Source organism: Canis aureus, chromosome 8, assembly GCF_053574225.1.
Source record: "Canis aureus isolate CA01 chromosome 8, VMU_Caureus_v.1.0, whole genome shotgun sequence".
NCBI lineage: Eukaryota > Metazoa > Chordata > Mammalia > Carnivora > Canidae > Canis > Canis aureus.
This window is the reverse complement of record NC_135618.1, coordinates 71,275,424-71,298,694: the sequence shown is the minus strand read 5'-3', so window position 1 is coordinate 71,298,694 and position 23,271 is coordinate 71,275,424. Positions and strand designations below refer to the sequence as shown.

Below are 23,271 nucleotides of genomic sequence, written 5' to 3'. Positions count from 1 at the left end.
GGTAAGCAGAGCAGAGAACTAAGATTCAGTTAGGTCAGAGTCTCTCAGTTCATACCGTAGATCCAGAGGCTGGACACATGTCAGTATCATCCTGGAATTGGGTTCTCCCTTCCTTCGTTTGCCTTTTAATGGCTACATGGCATGCAGGTCACCTTCCAGATAAAGTCTAACATTAGTTTATAGTCTCCTCTGCCAAGTCTCTTCATTAGGCATCATTTTTAGCCTTGCCAAGCACTGCATAGGTTTTGTTTTTAACTTTGTCCAGAAGAGTCTCTTTTCTTGATGTGCTCTTTTCCTTGACATTTCTTGACCAGTAACATTTTCTTCTCATTGGGAAGTAGTGGCTGTAGAATTCTCCTTAAGTTCTTTTTTAGTACTCCTCCCCATAGCAAAATAACCTCTTTTTAGCTTGTCATACGAGACTTCATTCTTAGTTTGATTGGGGAGGAAAATCTGAGCACTTTGCAGGTTTAACCTTGGGGCCCAGACACATAGTACACAAATGGAAAGCATGGAAGAGTTTCTTGGAAAATCAATTAGGTTGCCTACTAAGTAGTTCAGCGATGTTCTCCATTAAAATGGCATTATGCCCTGCCTGCATTTCCCGACCAAAGGTCAACTCTGCCACAGTTCTGAAATTTTCCACTGTCCTTTGCTTTGAAGGTTTCCACTTAACATAGGCCAGCATTTTCAGCTGGCACTAGGTGGTTACGTGAGTTAATATCAGTCTTTAGTTTGGGCTTCGGTTTCCTAACTTACAAAAGTAGATTGTTTCTCGAACTTAAGGTTTATTCCATTGTTGTTGTTGTTGTTGGTGTTTGTTTTTGTTTTTGTTTTTGTTTTTTTTCATCAAGTGGGAAAGACCTTGTATAATTTGGCAAAATCCTGGGTTCTGTTAGGCTCTCTGTTTACTTTGTATGCGTTTGTCCTGACAAGCTGATTATCTGTTTTTCCATTTTAAATGTTCTCTTGTGGAAGAATATGGTCAGAAGCCTTGTCCTATCCTTGCTAAGATAGGATGTTGCCTTTTTACTGTTAGTAAAGGGATTAACGGTGACTTTGCATATCAGCTGGCTTCTCTTTGATTCTGTTACACCCACTTCTCCATAGGGACCATCTTTATTTAAACATGCTAGAGATTTTTTTTTTTTTTTTGAGATTTTATTTATTTGTTCATGAGAGACAGAGAGGGAGAGGCAGAGACATAGGCAGAGGGAGAAACAGGCTCCACATAAGGAGCCCGATGTGGGACTCGATCCCAGGACTGGGATCACACCCCGAGCTGAAGGCAGAGGCTCAGCCATTGGGCCACCCAAGCGTCCCAGAACATGCTAGAGATTTTGAGTTTTTCATCAGAATAATGTGTTTAGCCTCCTACCAGTGTTGTAAGACAGTCAGGATTTACCAGATATCACCAGTGTTGAATGTCAAAACTTAGTTGCCACTGTTCATCTGTTTTTAAAAACAATGTCTTTAAAAAACAAAAAACCCAGTGTCTTTGAATATAGTGTGGGGTTTTTGTTTTAATGTACTGGACTGTTTGGAATTTTTTTCCAATGGTAGGAAACTAGGATGGTCTTTCAAATCTTGAATGCTTTATGTTTTGCCCTCAAAATTAGAGGTTGGAGGATCCCTGGGTGGCGCAGCGGTTTAGCGCCTGCCTTTGGCCCAGGGCGCGATCCTGGAGACCCTGGATCGAATCCCACATCGGGGTCCCGGTGCATGGAGCCTGCTTCTCCCTCTGCCTATGTCTCTGCCTCTCTCTCTCTGTGTGTGACTATCATAATTAATTAATTAATTAATTAATTAATTAGAGGTTGGTTGGAATCTAGGCTGGTCTAGGTGGATAGCTCAGTGGGTTTAACAGGATACTAGTACCTATGATATCAAAAGCATTAGTATTGGGGATCTAGAAATGTGAAGGAGACCTGGCACCAAATTGCTATGAGACCTTGGGCAAAATAATAAATGAAGGTTATACAAATATGCCCAAATGTTCATAGCAGTATTATTTATAATAGCCAAAAAATAGAAACAACCCAGATGTCCATCTACTGATAGTGGATTGATAAAATGTGATTTATCCATACGATGGAAAAACTTTCAGCAATTAAAATGGAATAAAGTACTATTACTAGTTACAATGTGTATGAACCTAGAAAAATTATGCTTAGTCAAAGAAGGCAATCCAAAAAGCCACACATTTATATGAAATGTCCAGAAGAAGAAAATCTCTAGACCAGAAGTAGAGTAGTGGTTGTCTAGGGCTGGGGAAGTGATGGTTTAGGGTGGGGAATGGGGAATGACTACTAGAGGGTACAAGGTTTATTTCTGGCGTGATGAAAATGTTCTGTAAGATTACATTGATAGTTGCACAGCTCTGCAAATATTTGAGAACCCATTGTTTTCTTTACTACGTGAACTTGTTACCGTATGAATTATATCTCAATAAATCTGTATTAAAATGAGGTTAAATAAGCTTATTTCCAAGATCTCTCAGGTTTCTTTTTTAAGATTGATTTATTTATTTGAGAGAGACAAAGAGAGGGGAGAGAGGGAGGGGCAGAAGGAGAATCTCAAGCAGACTCTGTGCTTAGCATAGAGCTTGACATGGGCTCTATCTCATAACCCTGAGATCGTGACCTGAGCTGAAACCGAGAGTCAGATGCTTAAGCCATTGAGCCACCAGTTTTTGTTTTGTTTTGTTTTTATTTATTCATGAGAGACACAAAGAGAGGCAGAGACACAGGCAGAGGGAGAAGCAGGCTCCTTGCAGGGAGCCTGACGTGAGGCTCGATCCCAGGTCTCCAGGATCACACCCTGGGCTGCGGGCGGTGCTAAACTGCTGCGCTACCAGGGCTGCTCTGTTTTGTTTTTTAATGAGGCTGGATGTCCTATTGAGTGCTCAGACCTTGAACCACAGATTTCTGAGCATGGCCGTAATATATAGTCCTGGTCATATGGCTGTTAGGGTAGTTTGGTTCAGTTGTTTATAGGAAATGTGTAAAAAGCAGTACTTGGCTGATAGGACTTTTTCCTGACTACTTGTGTGCATCTGAGTGTCCACTTGAGGACAGTAAAGCTCATGTTAGCCATTTTCTGCCTGTTGCCAGTAGGCACTCTTTTTAGGGACTGAAATTAAAATCTTAAAATTTATATTCCATTGAAGGAATGTGGGTTGTTAGTGCAGTAAAAGGACCTATCATCATGTCAACTCTCCACTGCTCTGAGAGAGAAAGCCAGTGAGATGAGTTGTGGTTGTGGACCCTCATAGTGTACTGAGGAGCTCTGAGTGGGGAGGAAAAGAAATCATGCTGTATTTTGAGGGCAGATACTGAAATATCTGCAGTGGAGGTTGTGCAGTCAGGAAAGAGCCAGATTCCACTAGGGTTTTAGCAGCCTCTTAAAGAGAATTTTGTTGTGTCTGTATTATGTGTTCTTGTTATTTATGAATTTACACACACAGGACTTTTTATGTCTCTCTGTTCCCATAAGAAAGAGAAAGGGCAGCTTTTGTTCTCTCTCAACCCTCACACCATAGCTTCAGAAGTAGCTCAACTCTGTCCCTTGACAGCTCTATTTTAAATAAAGCCTGTGGCCTTCCAGCATAACTACGCCTTCCTATAGGAGGACTATATCACTTTAAATAGACCTCATTGCCTGGGGCAGGGCAGTGAAGTGCATCAGTGGTACTGTCTGCTAGCTTGAGCAGGCCAAGTTGTAAGAGCTGCTACCTGAACTATAATTCAGGTAGGACTGGGTTAAGCCATTTGATCCTTATAAGATAGATGATGACCGGATGACCTCATCTCTCAGCTTCTGCCGTAGGGAGGGCCTAAGCTTTACCTTGTCTATCTCTGTTGCGTTTTTGACTATCTGAGAATGAATAAACCCCTATAGAGGCATTTGTTTATTATGGATGCTTACCTAATCATTTAGGCAAGAAATGCTTTAAAGACCTAAAAAATCACCTTTTGACTAATGAAACAGTAATAAATACAGATAAACTAATTATCCTAAAATGCCATTTCTATTTTTCCTTAGTTGTGTTTATTATTGAAATTCCTGATTATATTTTTCCCCCAATCCTGTGTTTTCCCTGGGTAATTCTGAATTGATTTGCATTTTCTGATGATGGGAGGAGACACTGCCTATTATGCTGAAAGTAACTGCCCAGAAAGTCAGCCTAAGCCCTGGGCTCTGAGATTTTCACTTAGTTAGAAGTTGGTGATAAAGTCAAGAGAAATGCTTCATATCAGTATTTAATATTTTTAAGTGTTGTAGAACGCTTTATAGATAGTATTTACTGTAATTTCCAGGCCCTGTAATCTGGGATTATGGCACATAATGCAGAAACTGAACATCTTGTTAACCAAAGTTGTGTTAGCTGAGGACATGGTTGCACACTAGCATTTACACAAGTGTTTCTGCTTTTAAATGATATTGACTCTTTAAGTGGATTTTACTAGAAGAGATGGGTCTCTGATCACCCACCACCCCTGACTTAATTCTTTGTATAGTGTTTGGCAAGGTTTTTCACTCTTTAGAGCCTTGATTTCTTCTGTAAAATAAATGGGTAAGAAGCTCTAGGAGGCTGGAGAAGCTCTAGGATGTAAATATACTCAGAATCCTCTCACCTCTTCCCCTGTTTCTGGTGCTCTAAGTGCATACTCTGTCAGTGTTGTGTGAAAAATCTACATTTTTCATACCTCATATGAATGACCTCATATGGTTGAGGTCATTGTAGTAATGCTGACCTGGTTTTGTCTCTGTTTAGGTTGCATCTGCTCTGGAAAAATGGAAGACAGCAATCCGTGAAGCTCAGACTTTTTCCAGAATGCATGTTCTACTTGGGATGCTTGATGCCTGTATCAAGTGGGATATGTCAGCAGAAAATGCTCGATGCAAAGTCTGTCGAAAGAAAGGTATATATAGATCAGTGTTGCTTATCTGAGTGTAATAGGGACTAGGACTTCCATTCCAAAGATATTTTCTCCCCTGAAGAAGTCTGTGCACACAACTTTGAAGTGTAGTGGGGCTACCTTCTTCTGGAAGTCTGTAAAATGCTACTCTTTGAAATAACATGACAGTAAGTCAAAGTAAGCCCTTTGTTCTTCATGTTTGAGTATAAGAGCAGTTTATCTCTCCAATGTTTAAATTTTCTACAGGGAACAAAATTAACCTAAAATTCTACATCTGTTTTTATCATCGCTGGAGTTCTGTTTTTTGTTTTTTGTTTTTTTTTAATCGCTGGAGTTTTTAAGTCATCCGTGAAGTAAGAGGTCTACCAGCAGAGGGCAGTATTAACACTGGGAAGAATACTCCAGTTTGTGCCCACTGCCGCTGAGTCCTACAGAGCAAGGCATTTGAGAATCTTTAATGGTCACAGCTTTCAGAGGCTGTGTAAAAGGAACATCATGACTAATGGCACTCAAGCGATTGACTTCTCATTGGCTTAAGTGATTTTGTGAAGTAGGTTAGGATTTAATCCCCAAGGATGGAAAGACCTATGAAAAATCTATCAGTTGCTCTAAACACTGTTTCAGAATGAAGGTTGGAGAGGGAAGTGACCATGTCGGGTCAGTTCGGTACATTTTTGATACCAAATCGCTTAAGAGAACTATATCAGATATGAATTGGGAAGCATTGGGGATTGAGGAAAAGGATGGGCAGGAAATGTAATACTTCATGGGGGATTCGTTTTTTAGTGGGAGAGGAATAGTGACCTTTCCTGCTATGAGTTTTTTTGTTTGTTTGTTTGTTTGTTTGTTTTTAAATAAGCATTTTTTTAAATTTATTTATTCAGAGAGAGAGACTGAGAGGCAGAGACACAGGCAGAGGGAGAAGCGGGCTCCATGCAGGGAGCCCGACGCGGGACTCGATCCCGGGTCTCCAGGATCAGACCCCGGGCTGCAGGCGGCGCCACCAGGGGTGCCCTGAGTTGGTTTTTTTGCCATGAGTTGGTTTTTTTGCTGCTACTTTGTAAATGTTTTAACTGTCCTCTCCTAGGCCAAGCAGGTTTTAGGGATATGTCAGAAGACTTGAATCTTAAATTACCAATAGTCTAGTTTGTGCTATGTTTTTTCTTTTCTTTTCTTTTCTTTTCTTTTCTTTTCTTTTCTTTTCTTTTCTTTTCTTTCCTTTCCTTTCCTTTCCTTTCCTTTCCTTTCCTTTCCTTTCCTTTCCTTTCTTTTCTTTTTTCTTTTCTTTCTTTTCATTCTTTTCCTCTCCTCTCCTCTCCTCTCCTCTCCTCTCCTCTCCTCTCCTCTCCTCTCCTCTCCTCTCCTCTCCTCTCCTCTTCCCTCCCCTCCCCTCCCTTCTCCTCTCCTTCCTCTTTCTTTCTTTCTTTCTTTCTTTCTTTCTTTCTTTCTTTCTTTCTTCCTTTCTTCCTTTCTTCCTTTCTTCCTTTCTTCCTTTCTTCCTTTCTTCCTTTCTTCCTTTCTTCCTTTCTTCCTCTTTCTTTCAAGATTTTATTTATTTATTCATGAGAGACACAGAGAGAGAGGCAGACCACAGGCAGAGGGAAGAAGCAGGCACCCTGCAGGGAGCCCAATGCGGGACTCCATCCCAGGACCGCGGGATAATGCCCTGAGCCAAAGTCAGACGCTCAACCACTGAGCCACCCAGGCGTCCCTTTGCTAGGTTTCTTTTCAGAAATCACTATTTCTTAAAAAAAAAAAAACAACAGAAAAATCACTGTTTCTTAAAATACGATTACACTATGCTAGACTGTTTCCTTCCCCCTGGTGTTAATTGAGGGTGAGTGGCTCTTTGTTACAGCTTGCTGACCATTGCTGTGCTCCCAACAGTGCTTTTACAAGTTTATCTCCTTGCAGGTGAAGATGACAAACTGATCCTGTGTGATGAATGTAATAAAGCCTTCCACCTGTTTTGTCTGAGGCCAGCCCTCTACGAGGTACCAGATGGTGAGTGGCAGTGCCCAGCTTGCCAGCCTGCTACTGCCAGGCGCAACTCCCGTGGCAGGTGAGAATTTCTTCTCTTAAAAACAAATGAAAAGGTTGTTATAATTAAGCTTTAGTTATTCAAATTGAATGATTCTACGGAGTTTTAAGTTCATTGTTTGTGAACAGAACCTAATTGTTGGAGATATTACAGTAGGAGCTCAGAGGGCTCTGATTTCATTATAGTTTGATGTTGACATTTCCGGTTTTCACTGCCAGACATGTTCTGTATCTTCTTGATCATACCTTCTTCTCAAATAAGTTTATCTCCCTTTATCCCTTTACCTTTTGCTTCCACTTTGCCCCCCCTTTAAGATTTTATTTATTTATTAGAGAAAGTGTGCGAGAGAGTGAATGAGAGGGAGAGGGAGAGAGAATCTGAAACAGATTCCATACTGAGCACAGTCCGACACGGGGCTCAATCCCACAACTTCAAGATCACAATCTGAATGGAAACCAAGAGTCGGACGCTTAACCAACTGAGCTACCCAGGCGCCCCTACTTTGCCCCCTTCTTAATTACTTCTGCAACTACTTCCTGCTAAAAATCCCGAAACTCATGACCTTCCTTCCTTACGATTAGAACTCTGGGGTCAACTTGGACATTTTCCTCTCCTTCTGCTTCTATACCCATTCATTTGCCAGATATGATCAGTTCTGTGTCCAGACATCTTCTGAGTCAGTCCCCTTCTGCTCACTCTCCATGGTCCATTCTGTCAGTTGGCCCTCCTACATCTCCCATCCAGGCTCCTTTGGTGGCTTCTCAGTTCCTTACTTCATGTCTTTCCCCTCTTATTTGTCCCACTTTGCTGGGGATGCCAGAATGGTTTATGTAAGGCAAAGATAATCTCATGTCACTATCCTGAAACTTTTGTCTTTCCATTGCCTCTAGAATAAAGGCCATATTCCATGGCCTGATTTTTGAGACTTATATAGTACTGTTTTTATGAGCCCTTATTCCTGTGTTGTGTGCTTGGTACAGACTGTTCATTGGTATCCTTGCCTATTGGGCTTTCCTCCTCGCTGGGAATATTCCCTCTCCCTGGAACTGAGGGAATCGCCTATGGCTTACTTAAAATTTCACTGCTTTTTTGTTGAAATACTTTTATATTCTTAAGGTTAATTGTTTCTCCTCTGTGTTCCAACCAAGTGTCCAATCTCTTAAGTGTTTTGGTGCATCTTGCCTCCATGGTTAGTCTCACATATGAGTGTCTTCCCATGAGATTGGAGTGTCCCGAGAGCAGAGGTGGTGCTTTGTTCTTCACTCTGATCCCAATAAGGCCAAACATAGAGGCCTTGTAAAGAGAAGATGCTTTATATTTGCCAAGGTAATACCGTTGTTTTCCACATTGCAGTTTGAGGTTGTGAAAGGGCAGCTTATCGGCGCTCTGGCTTGGTCTGTGAGAGGGCAGAGCTGTTTGATCCTGACCCCATCTAACAGCATTACTCGGTTATTTCTTACTCCGCTCCAGCTGCACTTGGAGCCAAGTAAGGCACACTACCCTGAAATGACAGGGCTTTGGACCAGCTGTTCTGAGCTGGGATTACCATTGCTTTGATGTTATGGTCATCTGCAAGCTGTTCCGCTCCTGGAAAGGGGCCATCAAGGTAGAGTAACACCTGTCTGGGGTGTTTATCCTTTCAGTGCACCTCAGAGTTGGGAACAGCTTTTAATATCTGAAATGTTACATTATCTGGGCGATTTTTATGAGACAAAAGGAATGGGTTTTGTATCTTACGTGAGGAGAGGTTGAATTTTGGTCTTGATTTCTGTTGCTGTTGGTGTCTTATCCAGAGCATTTGGGGCCTGGTGGAGGGAGCATGCTGCTGCAGCTTAGGCTTTCATGCTGCTGCCCATGTCCTGGCCTCCATTCAGGTTTCCTCCCCTTGTTGTTGAATCTGCCCAGTCTGTGAAGAGGATCCTTATAGAACTTCATCCTTTCTTAGACCACTTTGGCCTAGGACCACGTTCCCTACATGCTTTTCCCTCCCCACAGGAATTACACTGAAGAGTCTGCCTCTGAGGACAGTGAAGATGATGAGAGTGAGGAAGAGGAGGAGGAAGAGGAGGAGGAAGTGGAGGAAGAGGATTATGAGGTGGCTGGTCTTCGATGTAAGTATTCAGTTTCCCCTCATAGTTGACCTCACAATTTTCCAAACTGACTTGGGAAGACTGGTTGGCAGTAGACCCCCACCCAGTGTCGCCATCAGACCCATCTTCTTTCTCTTTCATGTTGTGGCTATGGAGTGACTCCACTGCTGTGGTTTCATTTATTTATTTATTTGAGATTTTACTTATTTGACAAAGAGAGAGAACATAAGCAGGGGGAGTAGCAGGTTCCCTGCTGAGCAGGGGACCCCCCTCCCTTCCATGTGGGACTTGATTCCAGCACCGTGGGATCACGACCTGAACCGAAGGTAGATGGTTTACCAACTGAGCCACCCAGGTGCCCCTCAGTGCCGTGGTTTTGAATGGATTTTTAAGATGCCATGTAACCATCCTCCTAGTGGGAAGTAGGGTGACTTGGTTTCAAGAATATCAGCCCTATGTAGGTCCATTTGGTCTGAGATTTAGTGGAAGTCAAGGCCCCAAGTGTGTTTAGGACGAGTCTGCTGGTTTGAGCTTCTCAGTGTGTAGGGACAATGGGTAAGGAAGGCCTAGGCCCTCTCTCCTCTGTTACAGTGGTACAGAGGTACTACCTTTGCTGCAGTGCTGCTGTTAAAGAAGTTATTTTTCCTTTGGTCACAGTGATCTTTCTCTTCATCAGTCTGCAGGGGTCTAGCTTTGCAAGTTTGAAAAGAGAAAACTAGTTTTGTCATGGCTTAGGGTGGTTGTCACGAAGGTTCAGATCTTTTTCTCGCTAGATGCCTGTGGGAATGAGGGGCGGAGTGGGGGGGGAGCTCTCCTGGTACACTTAACCTAATTGACTCACTTTCTCATGGCCATTCTTCATGAGTCATTTTCATGGTTAAACCTAAAGGCCCTCTTCCCCCGCCCCTCCCCCCCCAAAAAAAACTAAAGCCCTGTAGTCTAGCCTTTTACAGCCTCCTCCTTTGCAAAATATACCTTTCCTTTTAGGTTAGTAGAAAAGAGAACAGATCATGATTTTGATGAGCTTTTGAAGAGAAAGTACAGTTTCCAAGATTATAGCATTCTGAACATTCAGACTTCGTTACAAGGAGTCAAGAAGATGTTTGATGTGACCTGTCTTACAGCAATGGTGCTGCTAAAATATGAGGGGTCTGGGTGTGCACACCTGCCCCTGCTTTCCCAATCCTGCAGGCCTCTTGTGGGATACTTTAATTTCTGTCATTCCTACAGGACTCCTTTTTGTTTGTTCATTAGGCATGATCTCTCCATTATCCATAACCCCAGATTATGAAGAGAATTCATCTGCTAGGTGGAGAGTATGATTGGAACATAAGGTGGTCAGGAAATAAATTCTGATTGTGACATAGACTCATTTTGTTTGTTTTCAGAGAAGTGGATGCTTTCCTCTTGCTAGTTACTGTTGTCTTTCCAAGAATTGTTCTCTTCAGGTTTCTAGGGTCTTATCTGCCAAAAGGATCTGGGAAGTATTGGTACTTGAGAGCCCTTTGTCTACTCTACCTTTTAAGCCACGGAAGAAGTTTGCTAGTATAACTGAGGGCCCTGGGTTGGTGGCTGTTTCTAGCAATTTGAGTTTCATCCTTGGTGTCAGTTTCTTACTCTCTTTTCCAAGCCTGGTCTTGAGCTTAGAGACCGTAAAATAGCCAATGAAGGGTTATCAGGATCTAGAAGTAGAATATGAAACATTGTTTATTGATTCTTTGTGTCCTTGGCTCCTTATACCCCTGTATCTGTCCAAATGGCCCTCCCTACTTTCAAGGGAAAATGTGTTTAGTGGAGAAGTTTTAAGCTAATCCTTACGGAGCATCACTCCTTGAGGACATATTGATAACTGTTGGTTTGCCTGACCTCGAGTACCTATTGTAAACCTAGAGACACTGGTCATCCTGGTGGCCTTTGTATTCCTTATTCTCCCTTTGGTGATCCTGGACAGGATCAAGGTGAGCCTTGAATTGGATTCAGTGAGGAAGACTTTGAGTAGGTATCAGCTTTTCTCTGAGAAGATTGCTGTGGTGAGCAGAAGATTACTTGGGAAACTATGAGGCAAGAACTGCTACAACCAGATTCTTTTTTTTTTTTTAAGATTTTTATTTATTCATGAGAGACACAGAAAGAGAGGCAGAGACACAGGCAGAGGGAGAAGCAGGCCCCATGCAGGGAGACTGACGTGGGACTCGATCCCAGGACTCCAGGATCACGCCCTGGGCCGAAGGCAGTGCTAAAGCTCTGAGCCACCCAGAGATCCCCTACAACCAGATTCTACCTCATGTGTAAGGACACACAAAGGCTGAGCTTAGGCTCTGGGAATTCCAGGCTGGCCTGTTACCAAATGGTCTCTTCTCTTGAGTGTGTCAGCTTACCACAGACTCCTTCAGAGGTCTCCTTCCTGGGAGTAGCTATGAACAGCGTGAGGATAGAGTGGCCGTTTTGAAGGAACTGTCTTTCAAAACAATTCTTAGAAGGTCTTTGGCAGTTGGTGAAAGGTATCCATTCATCTGCTTCTCTACCTTGAAAGTATCCTGTCAGGTAGGGCAAGAGAGAACAAGAGTATCTTAGAACTAGAGAGAGCCAATGCTCTGCTCGACCACATGGTCTCATCTCATAGACTTGTTCTCTTCATCCTCCGTTGTTCGGCTCTGACTCTCTATTTTCTATTTCAGTGAGACCTCGAAAGACTGTCCGGGGCAAGCAGGGTGTCATCCCCCCTGCGGCGAGGCCGGGACGCCGGCCAGGTAAGAAGCCGCATCCCGCCAGGAAGTCCCGGCCAAAGGCACCACCTGTGGATGACATGGAGGTTGAAGAGCTGGTGAGTGATTTCCCTTCCTCCCTATACCATTGTTTCTCACCCCGCCCCTGCTCCAGCCTTAGGAATCCATCAGGCAACAGGTGGGAAGCCCCCCGCTCCCCCTTTGGAGGCTGATGCAGCAGATGGGTGGGCCTGTAGGCAGACGGAGGCAGCAGGCCCCCCAGGAGCAGCTATGTCCGGCATTCCCCTGCTGTAGCTTGAAAACATCATCTCCTCGAGTTAATAGGCAGCCCATGACTTGTTAAGGATTTTAAAATAGTATCCATGTGTCTCCAGTGGCTCAGAGGGGCTGGGTCTCCATTGTGGGAATGTTAGCAATGTTGGAGCCTCCGTCACTCTTGGGTTCTTTGCCCACAGTTGTTGTGGGAGGGGCATTACCCTCCCCTCTGCTCCTCAACCAATGTAATTGTTTTACTTCAGATTTCACTTGAGCTTTAAAGAATAAGAGGCTCTTGAAAATGTACTTACTTTGGCAGAGTGAATTGAGGTTGGGGATGGTTTGGGGGCATAAAGCAAACCATTAGGGAGCTTGAGAGCTTTGTGAGATCCTTTGCTGGCCCAGCCCTAACTAACCCTTCAAGCCTGGGGCTCTGACCGCTGAGAGTCACAGCAGCAATGGCGCCCTGGAGGGGACGCCTACCCTTTGCTCCTCAGCTGCTTAGCTTCCACATGCTTACAGCAGGAGAGCCTGGGAGAAGAATTGTACTTCTTGCTTTTCTTCCATCAGAGCCCCCAACCCCACAGAATTGGCTGCCAGAGGTCCCTGTTACCCCCTCAGGGTCTCCACAGTTGTTTGTTTATACTCCCCTCCACCATGTGCACACAATCCCAGGTCCATCTGCTCTCACCGGAGTCCTGGTGACAGCAGCCTCTCTGGCTGACCTCTAGCAGGACCACTGTAATAGGGCAACTGCTGCCTGCCCTCTGCAGCTTTGATCAGCCTCCACTGGAGGCTGGTGGGCTGATGGGAAGATACCTGGCCCTTGGCTGAGCATGCTCTCTGACTTGAATGTCAGATGATTTTGACTGTCTCTGCTCCAAGAAATTGGTTGAATCTTTTCTTTTCTTTTTTTTTTTTTTAAGATTTTATTTATTTATTCATGAAAGACACACAGACAGAGAGACAGAGACATAGAGGGAGAAGCAGGCTCCTTGCAGGGAGCCCAATGTGGGACTTGATCCCTGGACCCAGGATCACGATCTGAGCCAAAGGCAGATGCTCAGCCATTGAGCCACACAGGCGTCCCTCTTAAAAAAAAAAAAACAAAAAAACAAAAAAACAAAAAAAAACCCAAACAGATACATAACATTTTCTGTTCTGTCCACTCTTCTCTTGGACCTGTAATAGCATGTCTCTTTTTGGGCACCAGGTACTTCAGACCAAGCGGAGCTCTCGGAGGCAAAGCCTAGAATTGCAGAAGTGTGAAGATATCCTCCACAAGATTGTGAAGTACCGCTTCAGCTGGCCCTTCAGGTGGGCTTTGTATCCTGAAGCACAGGGAGCAGGACCGGCCGGCCTTGTGGGTGCTTAGGGCATGCAGACAGGCAGTTGGCTTGGGGCTCTCTGAATGGAGGTTGTAGGGACAACACTGATCCTTCCTTTAGGATATGTCTGAGTGTCAGGGGAATTAGCTTCTCAGACTGGTAGAGACAGCACTCGGTACAAGGTGAACATACCTCCTCTACCTGCCAGCCGACTGATCACAACGGGTGGGTGTTACAGGAATGGTGGTCTGGGAACCAGGTTTCTGTCTATTGTCCTCTAGCCTGTGCTCTCATCTCCATTTGGTTTTTCTCCACAGGGAGCCCGTGACGAGAGATGAGGCTGAGGATTATTATGACATCATCACCCAGCCCATGGACTTCCAGACAATGCAGAACAAATGTTCCTGTGGGAGCTACCGTTCTGTGCAGGAGTTTCTTACCGACATGAAGCAAGTGTTTACCAATGCTGAGCTTTACAACTGCCGCGGCAGCCATGTGCTGAACTGCATGGTGAAGACAGAACAGTGTCTGGTGGCTCTGTTGCATAAACACCTTCCTAGCCACCCATATGTCCGCAGGAAACGCAAGAAGTTTCCCGATCGGCTTGCTGAAGATGAAGGGGACAGTGAGTCAGAGCCCGTTGGACAGTCCAGGGGACGAAGGCAAAAGAAATAGAGAGAGGGCCCTGGTAAGGGAGCTTAGGTGGGGGGAATGGAGAGAGCCGGGGAGGGTGGGAGGGAGCAGGAGCCAGCGGGAGAGGAAGATGGAGAAGAATGTGGAAGGGAGGAGATCACAGGGATCCCAGAAATGCCCATCATCCCAAGCTTGTGCTGCCTTGCCCAACTCTCCAGAGGGCCCTAAGCAGGCAGAGCTCTTTGGAGAGCCTACTCTTGGGCTGGTCTCTGCCCAGAGGTACCATGGGCGGTAGGCGGCCTTAGCCCTGCTGAGAGTTTCCAGGGAGAGGCCAAGGGTACGGCTTTCTTGAGGGCCCACGTCCCTTAATTCTCTTCTTTCCTACGGTCCCTCCCACTTTGGCCACCATGACAGTGCCAAGCCCCTGGTCTCCAGGGGAGGAATTACTGTATTACATGGAAGGATCAGGGGTAATCAGGCCAACTGGGGAGGCGGGGTTAATTTTTTATAATCTCTACTCACACAGTCTTGTTTCTTGAAGCCGTCCTCGGTCTCTCCCCTCCCCTCCCTCAGGTGACGGTATCAGTGAGTGCCATACCGCATTCTGTATTCACCAGCATCATTGCTCTTTTGAGTTGCTCTTTGCGGAGTAAAGGGACATGTCCTGGAGCCATTCCTGAATACCCTTCCCCTTCTTTGTGACAGCTCTCTCCCCTCTCCCACCCCACCTCACCCCTTCAAAAACAAAACAAAACAAAACAAAAAAAACTTAAAAAAACACCCCCCCCCACACACACACACAAAGAACCTAAGGCACTTCACTTAGAGACTGGAGTCCTGCTTATAATCATGCATATAACCTTTACTTGGATGGATCTGGCCAGAGGGGTGTTGGAGCCCAGCCCACCCACATACCAGACACAAGCTCTTAGGGGAGCAGAAGAAAAGCAGGAAGAATTTAAATGTTTAATTTTTTTTAAATTGACTTTTCTAGTTATTAAAAGTTGCTTGTTTCAGCAGTGATATTGTATAAAGAACATCTTGTAAAATATTTCTGTCATCTTGCTTTGGCACATGTACAGTACAGTTTATATGATAACGTGTTTGCTTTCTTTTGCCCCGTCTCCTCCCTCAGCCCATTCTCTCTCTTCAGAGAAGCAGGGTTGGAGGGTCAGCAGGACAAGCAGTGGGACCTGGTGGGGAAGGGTATGTCCCTTTGCCTGCCCTGGCAGCTTTCTGCCTCCTCCATCTCCAACAGCCGCCTCCCTCCTCCTGAGCCTGTTCTGGCCTCAGATGCAGAGCTCTGTGAGATTGATAAGCTGATCAGTCTTGCGCAGGGGTCCTCTCACAGGGGTCCATGTCAGTGCAAGGGGGCGGGCAGAGGGAGGAGGGGCTCGGCTGGCCCCTTCAACTAGGAGTCTGGCGCTAGTAGCTCTAGTTAGGCAGAACTTGGTAGTCGTCTTTCCCTTTTATGGCAGATTTTGATAAAAATGCAAAACAGGGTTTAATTTTCTTTTCTATCAGCTTTGAATTTAGAAAATGTGAGCAGCTCAGCTCTTCTGAACTTAATTTAAGGGAAAACTTGTCCACCAAGGGGATTGCAGCTCCTAGAACTTGAGAATAAAGCCTCTTACTACAGAACTTGGAGGTGTGGTCCCCGTCTCGCCCCGCCTGCCCTTCCCGGAGACTGTGGGGATTTGCTCCAGTGGTTGCTGGATAGGTTTCCTGTCCCTTCTCCCACAGCTTCGGAGTTAGCACTGACGCTCCAGTTCCCTAGTCCAGCCACCAACACCTTGCCCTGCCTTTTTACCTGAGAGCCGGTCTATTGTTCACAGTGAGAATCCTGTGTTCCCACTTCAGTGACAACTGAATTGTTTGTTGTTTGTTTTTTTTTTTTAATTGTCTTTAAAGGAGGAAGGGCCCCATTAAAGGGTAAACTTGTAATAAATTGGAATTTGAAATAAACATTATGTACTTGTGTTTATAAAGAAGAAACAGTTCTGCTGAATCTTTCTTTGTCCTCTTGGGTGTGGGAGTGGATTGTGCAGAGTCTCAGGTGCTGGTCCCACTGACTCTTGGTGGCAGTTCTCCTTCAGGAACAAGAGGATCCCTGACTGGCTTTCTAAGCACAGGTCACTCTGCTGCATTTCTGTGCTTCCCACAGAGATTTCTGATGCCCAGGGTAAGTGAAGCAAGACCTCCAAGCTTTTCCTAGCCTTCTCTCTAGCTGCGTTTCACCCCCCCCCCCCCCCATTTTCATTAGAATTTTAGGACTTCAGGAAAAATATTTTAAGGGCTTTGCTGTAGGAATTTGTGTAGTGCTTAAATTAAGGACTTAATTTTGGGGCAACTCCTGACATTTTAAAACAGGAAAATTTCAGACATCTTAGACAAACAGTGAAAATATAATCAATTCCCATGTACTCTGTCTGCTTCAACAGTTCTACCACATAGCCAGTCTTAATTTATGTCTTCGTTTATTTTTTAAGCTGGGACTTTTTAAAGTCAGAGTGGTTGATTTGAGTAGGTCACTGCTATGTGGCAACCTGCTTACAGAATTCAAAGATTTTGCAGAGCTCGCTGTGTGGTCCCATTTACCGAGAAGTGGAACTGGCCTTGCTGAGCGAGGGCCTCCATCCAGGCCTGCTCCGAGCACTGGGGGATTTTCTTCCTCCAGGGGAGGAAGCCGCTTGCCCCAAGGTCAGCTCCAGTGCAGCCAGTAGTCCAGCTCTGGGGAAGGGAGCTGTGCAGCCTCCAAGCATTTTCTACACAGTCACCACTGGACTCCAGGGCCCGGCCATGTCCGTGAAGTCATGTCCCCTCATCTAGGGTGCATACCCTGTTCCTGTTAAACCATTAGCCGGGTCCCCCTGCCAGGGGTGTGACTTTAGGGGAGCCTCCTGAGTGGCTGACAATTGCAAATGGAGACAAGAGAACTACTTCCTAAGGACAGGGGAGTGAGGCACTGCTCCTGGGATTCATCGGAACCCTCCCCCTTGTCCTGCCTGCGCTGCCTTCTCAGACCCAGTCTCTGTGGAGGCTGCGGAAATTGGTCAGGGGTGCAGCAAAGTGGGAGTCTGGATTGCTGGGGAGCCAGGGTTCTTCGAGCAGGACACTTAAGAAACAAGCCAGGCTGAAGAGAGGGTACGGCTTCCTTGACTCCCCAAGCCTTCAGCCGGAATGGGGCTCAGAGCAGGCAGTGAGAGACCTCCTGACCCCTTGGGACCTCTTCAGTCTGACCTTGGTCAAGATCACCACCGCTGACTCCTGGGAACTTTGAACCATTTCCTTGGAACTAATACCAAGGTCAGGGCTAAGAAGTTCCCTTACTTCCCGCCTCCCACGCACAAGCTCAGCTGGCAGGCCGGGCTGAGCCCACATGGACATGTGCTGTCCTGAGATCCGCTTATTGGGCTGCTAGGGCCACAGCGGGGAGGGGCTGGGGCACCCTGTGCACAGGCCAGCAGATGTTGGTTTCTGAGCCACTTCTCTTGGGTTCTGGAATTTCCTTTTGGAGGCTGAAGTGGGGGCCCCTGCTGTGGGAGGAGTTTCTCGGACAAAACTGCCCTAGGTTCTAACACCTGCTGCTCCCCATGAATCCATGATGTGCTGGAAGTCACATGGATGTGCTCTAGAGGCCAAAGGCTGCGTGGCTGTGTGATCTCCAAGCTCCCCATACTTCCCAATCTGTAAAATGGGGAGATAAGTCTCAAATGGAAGCCTTCTGTAAAAGGTCTCTAATGCTGCCTTATTTCTCTTCCAGGGTCTGGGTCTTTTCCCGTGGCCCCCGGTGCCCAGAGGCTGCTGTCAGAGCCCCTCACCCTCCCACCTCTCCCCTCCAGGTGGTTCTGGAAGCCCAAATCTTGTTTCTGCTGGGTGGCGCTTAGCTGAGCACCACCCCTCCTGGGCTGCTGACTGCCCAGGGACAGGGGTAAACCGGTACCACTCCTGATGCTCAGGACCCCTCCACCCTTTGCCCATACATGTCACTTGCCTTTCTCCTCCCCAGTCTCCAGGTCTCCAGAATCCTCTCCTTTTGCTCCCACCACCCCTGCCCTGGTGCAGGCCCTCAGCAGCTTCAGCTTGGCTCCCCTCAGGCTTGTGGACCTGATCTGTCTCCACCCTCCCAGCCCAGGCCCCTGTCACCTTCCAGAAGCAGTCTCTCAGTCAAGGGACCTCATGGGGTGTCAGGGTCACTTGGCTTGTCTGGTTCAAAAAGGCCAGGGGCCCTCGTGTGTCACATGAGAGGGAAGGTTTAGGTGGGGGGACATGCCAGGCAGGAAATGCACAGCACAGGTGCCAAGGCTGAGAGGTCCCATGGGGGTCAGAGCCCCTCTTCATAGTAAAGGACATCCCCAAACTCTCCGTAAGTCCTGATGGGAATCTGACACCACCTGTGTGATCTTCCACGGATGTCTTTCTTGCCCCGCTGAGACTGATGCTTGGTGCAGGGCAAAGGGCTCCAGCCCGAAAGACCCTGGAACTCATCCCTACTGATAGGAAGCAGTTGACCTTGGGCCTCCTGTCAGCTGCGAGGCAAGGCTAGACCTTTGGGGCCTCCTACCTGTGACACTGAGTGCTGGCTCTGTATCTTGCACCCAGGGACAGGGTCAAAGACCCTCACCTGGCTGAAGTCACAGTGGTCAAAGCAGAGGCCAAGATGGGGCTATGGGTCTGACCCCTCACCCCAAGCTGATGGGAGTCTCCATAGGATGGCCATGCATGCCTTCCAGTGAGCAGAGATGGCATAGGTCCCAGCAGCCTTGGGCTTCCCTGGCGCACACACAGGTACCTCTTCTGTCCCCTGGCACAGGAGTGTGCAAGCTGCCCTGGAGCAGCCGTGTACACTCCCTTGCACCTGCCTCATTTCTCACAGCAGCTATCCGCACCTCAAATCCTTCTGCAGCCTTCAGAGCTGGGGGCCCAATTCCCACTAGACTCCAGGGCTCCCCATCTCCTGTGTCTGAGCTGCCAAGATGCCCCCAGATCGGTCCCGCCCCATCTCCACCCAGAGAGATGAGGGGAGGCCATGCGGGGCCCTGATGTGGACCCCAAGGAGTGAGGTGGACGTGCCAGCAGTCCTGGCAGGCAGTGAGGTCAGTCACTCCAGCCTCAGCCTTCAGGGCCCCAGAGAAGGGACAGCAGGACACACCTACAGGAGACAGCGGGAGCAGGTCCCGAGCCTCCAAGGGAAACTTGGAGGAAGAACAACGCCCTCATTTCCCACGCGAGTAAAGAAAGTCCCACTCACAGCCCCCAAACAGGCTGGAGTCTCCAAGCCCGCAGGTGTCTTCCCAGGGGATTCCCGGCAGGCACTGGAGTGTCCCAGCAGCCATTCCAGCCCTACTCTGTGAAGCAGGAACCCAGGACTCAGGCAAGCAGGTTGCCCAAAGGAGACACACACACAGACACGCGTGAGCACCCTCGCAGTTGGGGACCTCCGCAGAAACAGCGGCTCCACCGGGATGCCCTCCTGACCGGTGGGTGGCCATAGCCCGGCCGGCACATGAGGCCGCACCCACCCAGCTCCGCCCACCAGGGAGACTCCCGCAGGGCCCTCACCCTCCTACCTTCCCCCTTCCCGGCCCACAGAAGACTCAGCGGTGCCACACGGGGAGGGGGGGGTTTATTCCAGTCACAGCTTCCAGAGAAACTCAACAATAAATTACATCATTAAATAAACTCCCTGCTGGACCACGCCCCCTTCTGCCCCTCCTCCTCCCCACGCGCTCCCCAGGACCCCGGGCGGGAACCTGGCCAGGCCCACGCCCTGCACTAGGCCACAGGGGAGTGAGCCTCACTGGGTCCTGGCAGGCGATCAGGGTGGAGGAGCGTCTCCCCGCCCCGGTCCTCGGCCCCTCGCACTCACTTGCCTGACCTTGACAGCTGGGCAGCTGCTAGTCAGCTGTCTCCTCCGGAGGGGGCGGGGGCAGGAGGGGCAACAGCCGCCAGCGCAGGCCTGTGTCCCTAGAGGTGCGTGGGGTTCTCCAGAGAAGGGTCCGTCTTAGTCATGTGCAAGACCACGGTGGGGGCCTTGTAGTGGCAGTGGGTGCCACGGCCATAGCCCCCGGAAGCCCGGCAGGCCTTTGCCCGGGCCCGGCCGGCTGCCATCTTGCGGTGGCACAAGCTCTGCCAGGTCTGGAAAGTCTTGGAGCTCCAAACCCAGACGCCGCTGGTGATCCCCACCACCAGCGACATGAAGATCTTAAGCATAAAGACGGCCACGGTGGGCACCGAGCCCCCCGGGAGCGAGCAGTCCCTCCGGCCCCCGGGCACCGTGGCTGCCAGGCAGGGCTGCTCTGTGGCCCGAAGGCGCCAGAAGTCCATGTTGAGGCGTTCATAGACGTAGCACACAATGACGCAGGTGGCAGGCACCGTGTAGAGGATGGAGAAGACCCCGATCTTGACCATGAGCTTCTCCAGCTTCTCCGTGTTGGTGCCACCTGTCTTCATGATCTTGCGGATGTGGAAGAGGGCCACGAAGCCGGTCAGGAGGAAGCTGGTGCCCAGCACCAGGTAGCAGGAGAGGGGCACCAGCACGAAGCCCGTGAGCGCGGCCGCATCCATGCTGGCCACATAGCACAGCCCGGTCAGCTCGTCCCCCGCCACCTTGCGCAGCGTCAGGATCACGATGGTCTTGAGGGCCGGCAGGCCCCAGGCCGCCATGTGGAAGTAGCTGCCGTGGGCCTCTATGGCCTCGTGGCCCCACTTCTTGCCGGCCGCCAGGAACCAGGTGAGGGTCAGCACCACCCACCACAGCGAGCTGGCCATGCCGAAGTAGTAGAGCAACAGGAAGACCAGGGTGCAGCCCGTGTTCTCCAGCCCCTCCTGGATCACGTAGAGCGCGCCCGCCTCCTGGTCGCAGGCCACGCTCTGGGCGCCCGCCACGGCGCGGATGAGGAAGGCCAGCGAGTAGACGTTGTAGCACATGGACAGGAAGATGATGGGGCGCTCGGGGTACTGGAAGCGGTGGGGCTCCAGCAGGAAGGTGAGCACTGTGAAGGCCGTGGAGAAGAAGCACAGCGCCGACCACACGGCCATCCAGACGAGCGCGAAGTCCTTGTCGCGCCGCGACCAGAACACCTCGACGCCGGGCCCGCAGCGCGGCGCGCACGAGCGGCTCTTCTCCACGTACTGGAACTTCTCTGGGTTCTCGCAGGTGCCGCCCCCGCCGCCGCCGCCCGGGCCCGAGGCGGGGTCGCCGGGCGGCCGCGCGGGCCGGGGCGCCACGGGCAGCATGCCCAGGCCCTTGTGCGGCTCGGCGGGGCCGGCCGTGGCGTTCTCGGGCGCCTCCATGCAGAGCGCGTGCGGGTCGTTGCGCGTGGGCAGCCGGGCGCAGTCGAGCGACTCGGGCCAGCCGAAGTTGAACTGCTCCATGATGGGCGCGCAGCGCAGGCGCGCCTGCTCGCACATGGGCCGGCAGGCGGGGATGGGCGTCGAGACCTGGTCGGTGCACATGGGCGCGTACAGCGAGCACAGGAAGAAGCGCAGGTGGCTGTGGCAGCCGTACTGCACGAGCGGCGCGAACTCGGCCAGCTCCGCGGCCGCCTCACCCTGCGACGTGTGGCCCAGCAGGTTGGGCATGCGGGTCAGGTTGTAGCCGATGCCGCGGCACATGGGGATCTCCACCGCCTGGCAGGGCGCCGGCCCGCGCCCGCGCTCCGGGTCGAAACGGCCGATCTCCAGCGCCGCGCCGCCCGCCGCCAGCAGCTGCCACAGCAGCAGCGCCCGGCGCAGCGGCGGCACGGCCATCCCGGGCGGCCCCGGCCGGGGGCGGGGGCGGCGGCGGCGGCGGCGGCGGCGGCGGGGGCGGCTCACTCGGGCCGCGCCGTCCGGCGCCCCCGTGCCCGCCCGCCACGTCGCGGGGCGCGGGCCATCGCCGAGCCGCCCGCGTGCGTCCGGGCGCCCCGGCAGCGCGCAGGGAAGCCGCCCGGGGCAGAGGAGGCGCCGAGCCCGCCGAGCCGCCACCACCGCTGCCACCCGAGCGGCCGCGGAGCCAGAGCGGGCGCCGCCTCCCGGGGCCGCCGCTACAAGCCTCGGGGCGGGGCGCTGGGCGGACACGCCCAGGGGCGGCCCCTCCGCGCGCCGGGCGCGCCCCCCGCCGGCCTTTAAAGGCGCCGCGTCTCCCCGCCGCGCCGCGCCGCGCCGCGGCCCCCGCGTGGGCGCGATCGTGCGGCGCGGGGCGCGGGTGCGCTCGGTGCTGCCCCGCTCTCCCCGACGGGACAGCGGGAGGTTTCCCTGCCCTCCCTCCCGGGTCGCCCCTTTTGCCCCAGGCGCAGACCATCTCCGAGGCCTCCACGCGGTGGGAAGCCTCGGCTTTGTACCCAGGGACAGTGCAGGTTGCAGCCAGCGACTTCGCCAGTTGTGTGTGTCTTTGGGCTCTTTCTCCGCAGCCTCCTTTTCTGCAAAACAGGCAAATAATCCCGTGAAACAAGCAACTCATTTGTTGTATGAGTTTGGCTTTCCCGTCCACACTGCACGCATGACTTTCTCCGCAATCCAGGTGGGGAACCCGGGCCTCGAACTCACAGCCCCGAGGTCAAGGGTCTCTTGCTTGATGGACTGAGCCAGCAGGGCGCCACCCCCCCATACCCCTTCTTCTTTTTTTTTTTTAATTACCGTGACTTTTTAAAAAGATATTTTGTTTACTTATTCATGAGAGAGAGAGAGAGGCACAGGCAGAGGGAGAAGCAGGCTCCATGCAGGGAGCCGACGTGGGACTCGATCCCGGGTCTCCAGGATCACACCCCGGGCTGAAGGCGGCGCTAAACCGCAGCGCCACCTGGGCTGCCCCTCCATGCTCCTTCCATAAGATTCCTGTGCTCCTTTCCCGGGCGGGGTTGGAGGGTCACAGTGCCGCCCTATCCGTGCGGAGGCTCCGCTCTCCACGGTGCCACCTGAACACCTCTGGGAGGCATTTAGGAAGTGCTTCCCTCACAGTTGAAGGACTCGGCTTTTCATTTTTATTTACTTATTTTTTAAAGATTTTTTTTGAACTTTTTAAAAAGTTTTGAGTAATCTTTACACCCAAGGTGTGGCTCGATCTCACTGCGCATAGATCAAGAGTTGCCCGCTCCACCACCTGAGCCAGCCAGGCCCCCCGGGGACTTGGCTTTCCACACCGAAGTATAATTGACATATAACACTAGTTTCAGGTGTACAGCATGGTTCAATATTTGTATACACTGGGAAATAATCACCATGTAAATCTCTCGTCACCATCTGTCACCATACATAGTTACACATTTTTTTCTCCCTTGTGATCAGAACTTCCAA

General features: G+C 50.0%; 2 protein-coding genes across 2 annotated transcripts in view; one reads left to right on the top strand and one right to left on the bottom strand.

The window, feature by feature from the left end:
• BAZ1B (bromodomain adjacent to zinc finger domain 1B) overlaps positions 1-14,106 on the top strand; it is a 68,002-nt gene extending 53,896 nt beyond the window's left edge. Inside the window, exons 14-19 of the mRNA XM_077908202.1 lie at positions 4,778-4,925; positions 6,837-6,984; positions 8,959-9,074; positions 11,732-11,877; positions 13,248-13,351; positions 13,680-14,106. Coding sequence (XP_077764328.1) covers positions 4,778-4,925; positions 6,837-6,984; positions 8,959-9,074; positions 11,732-11,877; positions 13,248-13,351; positions 13,680-14,037 — 1,020 coding nt within the window. The 3' untranslated portion in view covers positions 14,038-14,106. The remainder of the gene's footprint in view (positions 1-4,777; positions 4,926-6,836; positions 6,985-8,958; positions 9,075-11,731; positions 11,878-13,247; positions 13,352-13,679) is intronic.
• Positions 14,107-14,492: 386 nt separating this feature from the next.
• FZD9 (frizzled class receptor 9) lies at positions 14,493-21,760 on the bottom strand. Its single transcript, XM_077908203.1, has one exon. The coding sequence runs from the start codon at positions 21,745-21,747 to the stop codon at positions 19,963-19,965; it is 1,785 nt and encodes a 594-aa protein (XP_077764329.1). The 5' UTR covers positions 21,748-21,760; the 3' UTR covers positions 14,493-19,962.
• Between the last annotated feature and the right edge of the window lie 1,511 nt (positions 21,761-23,271).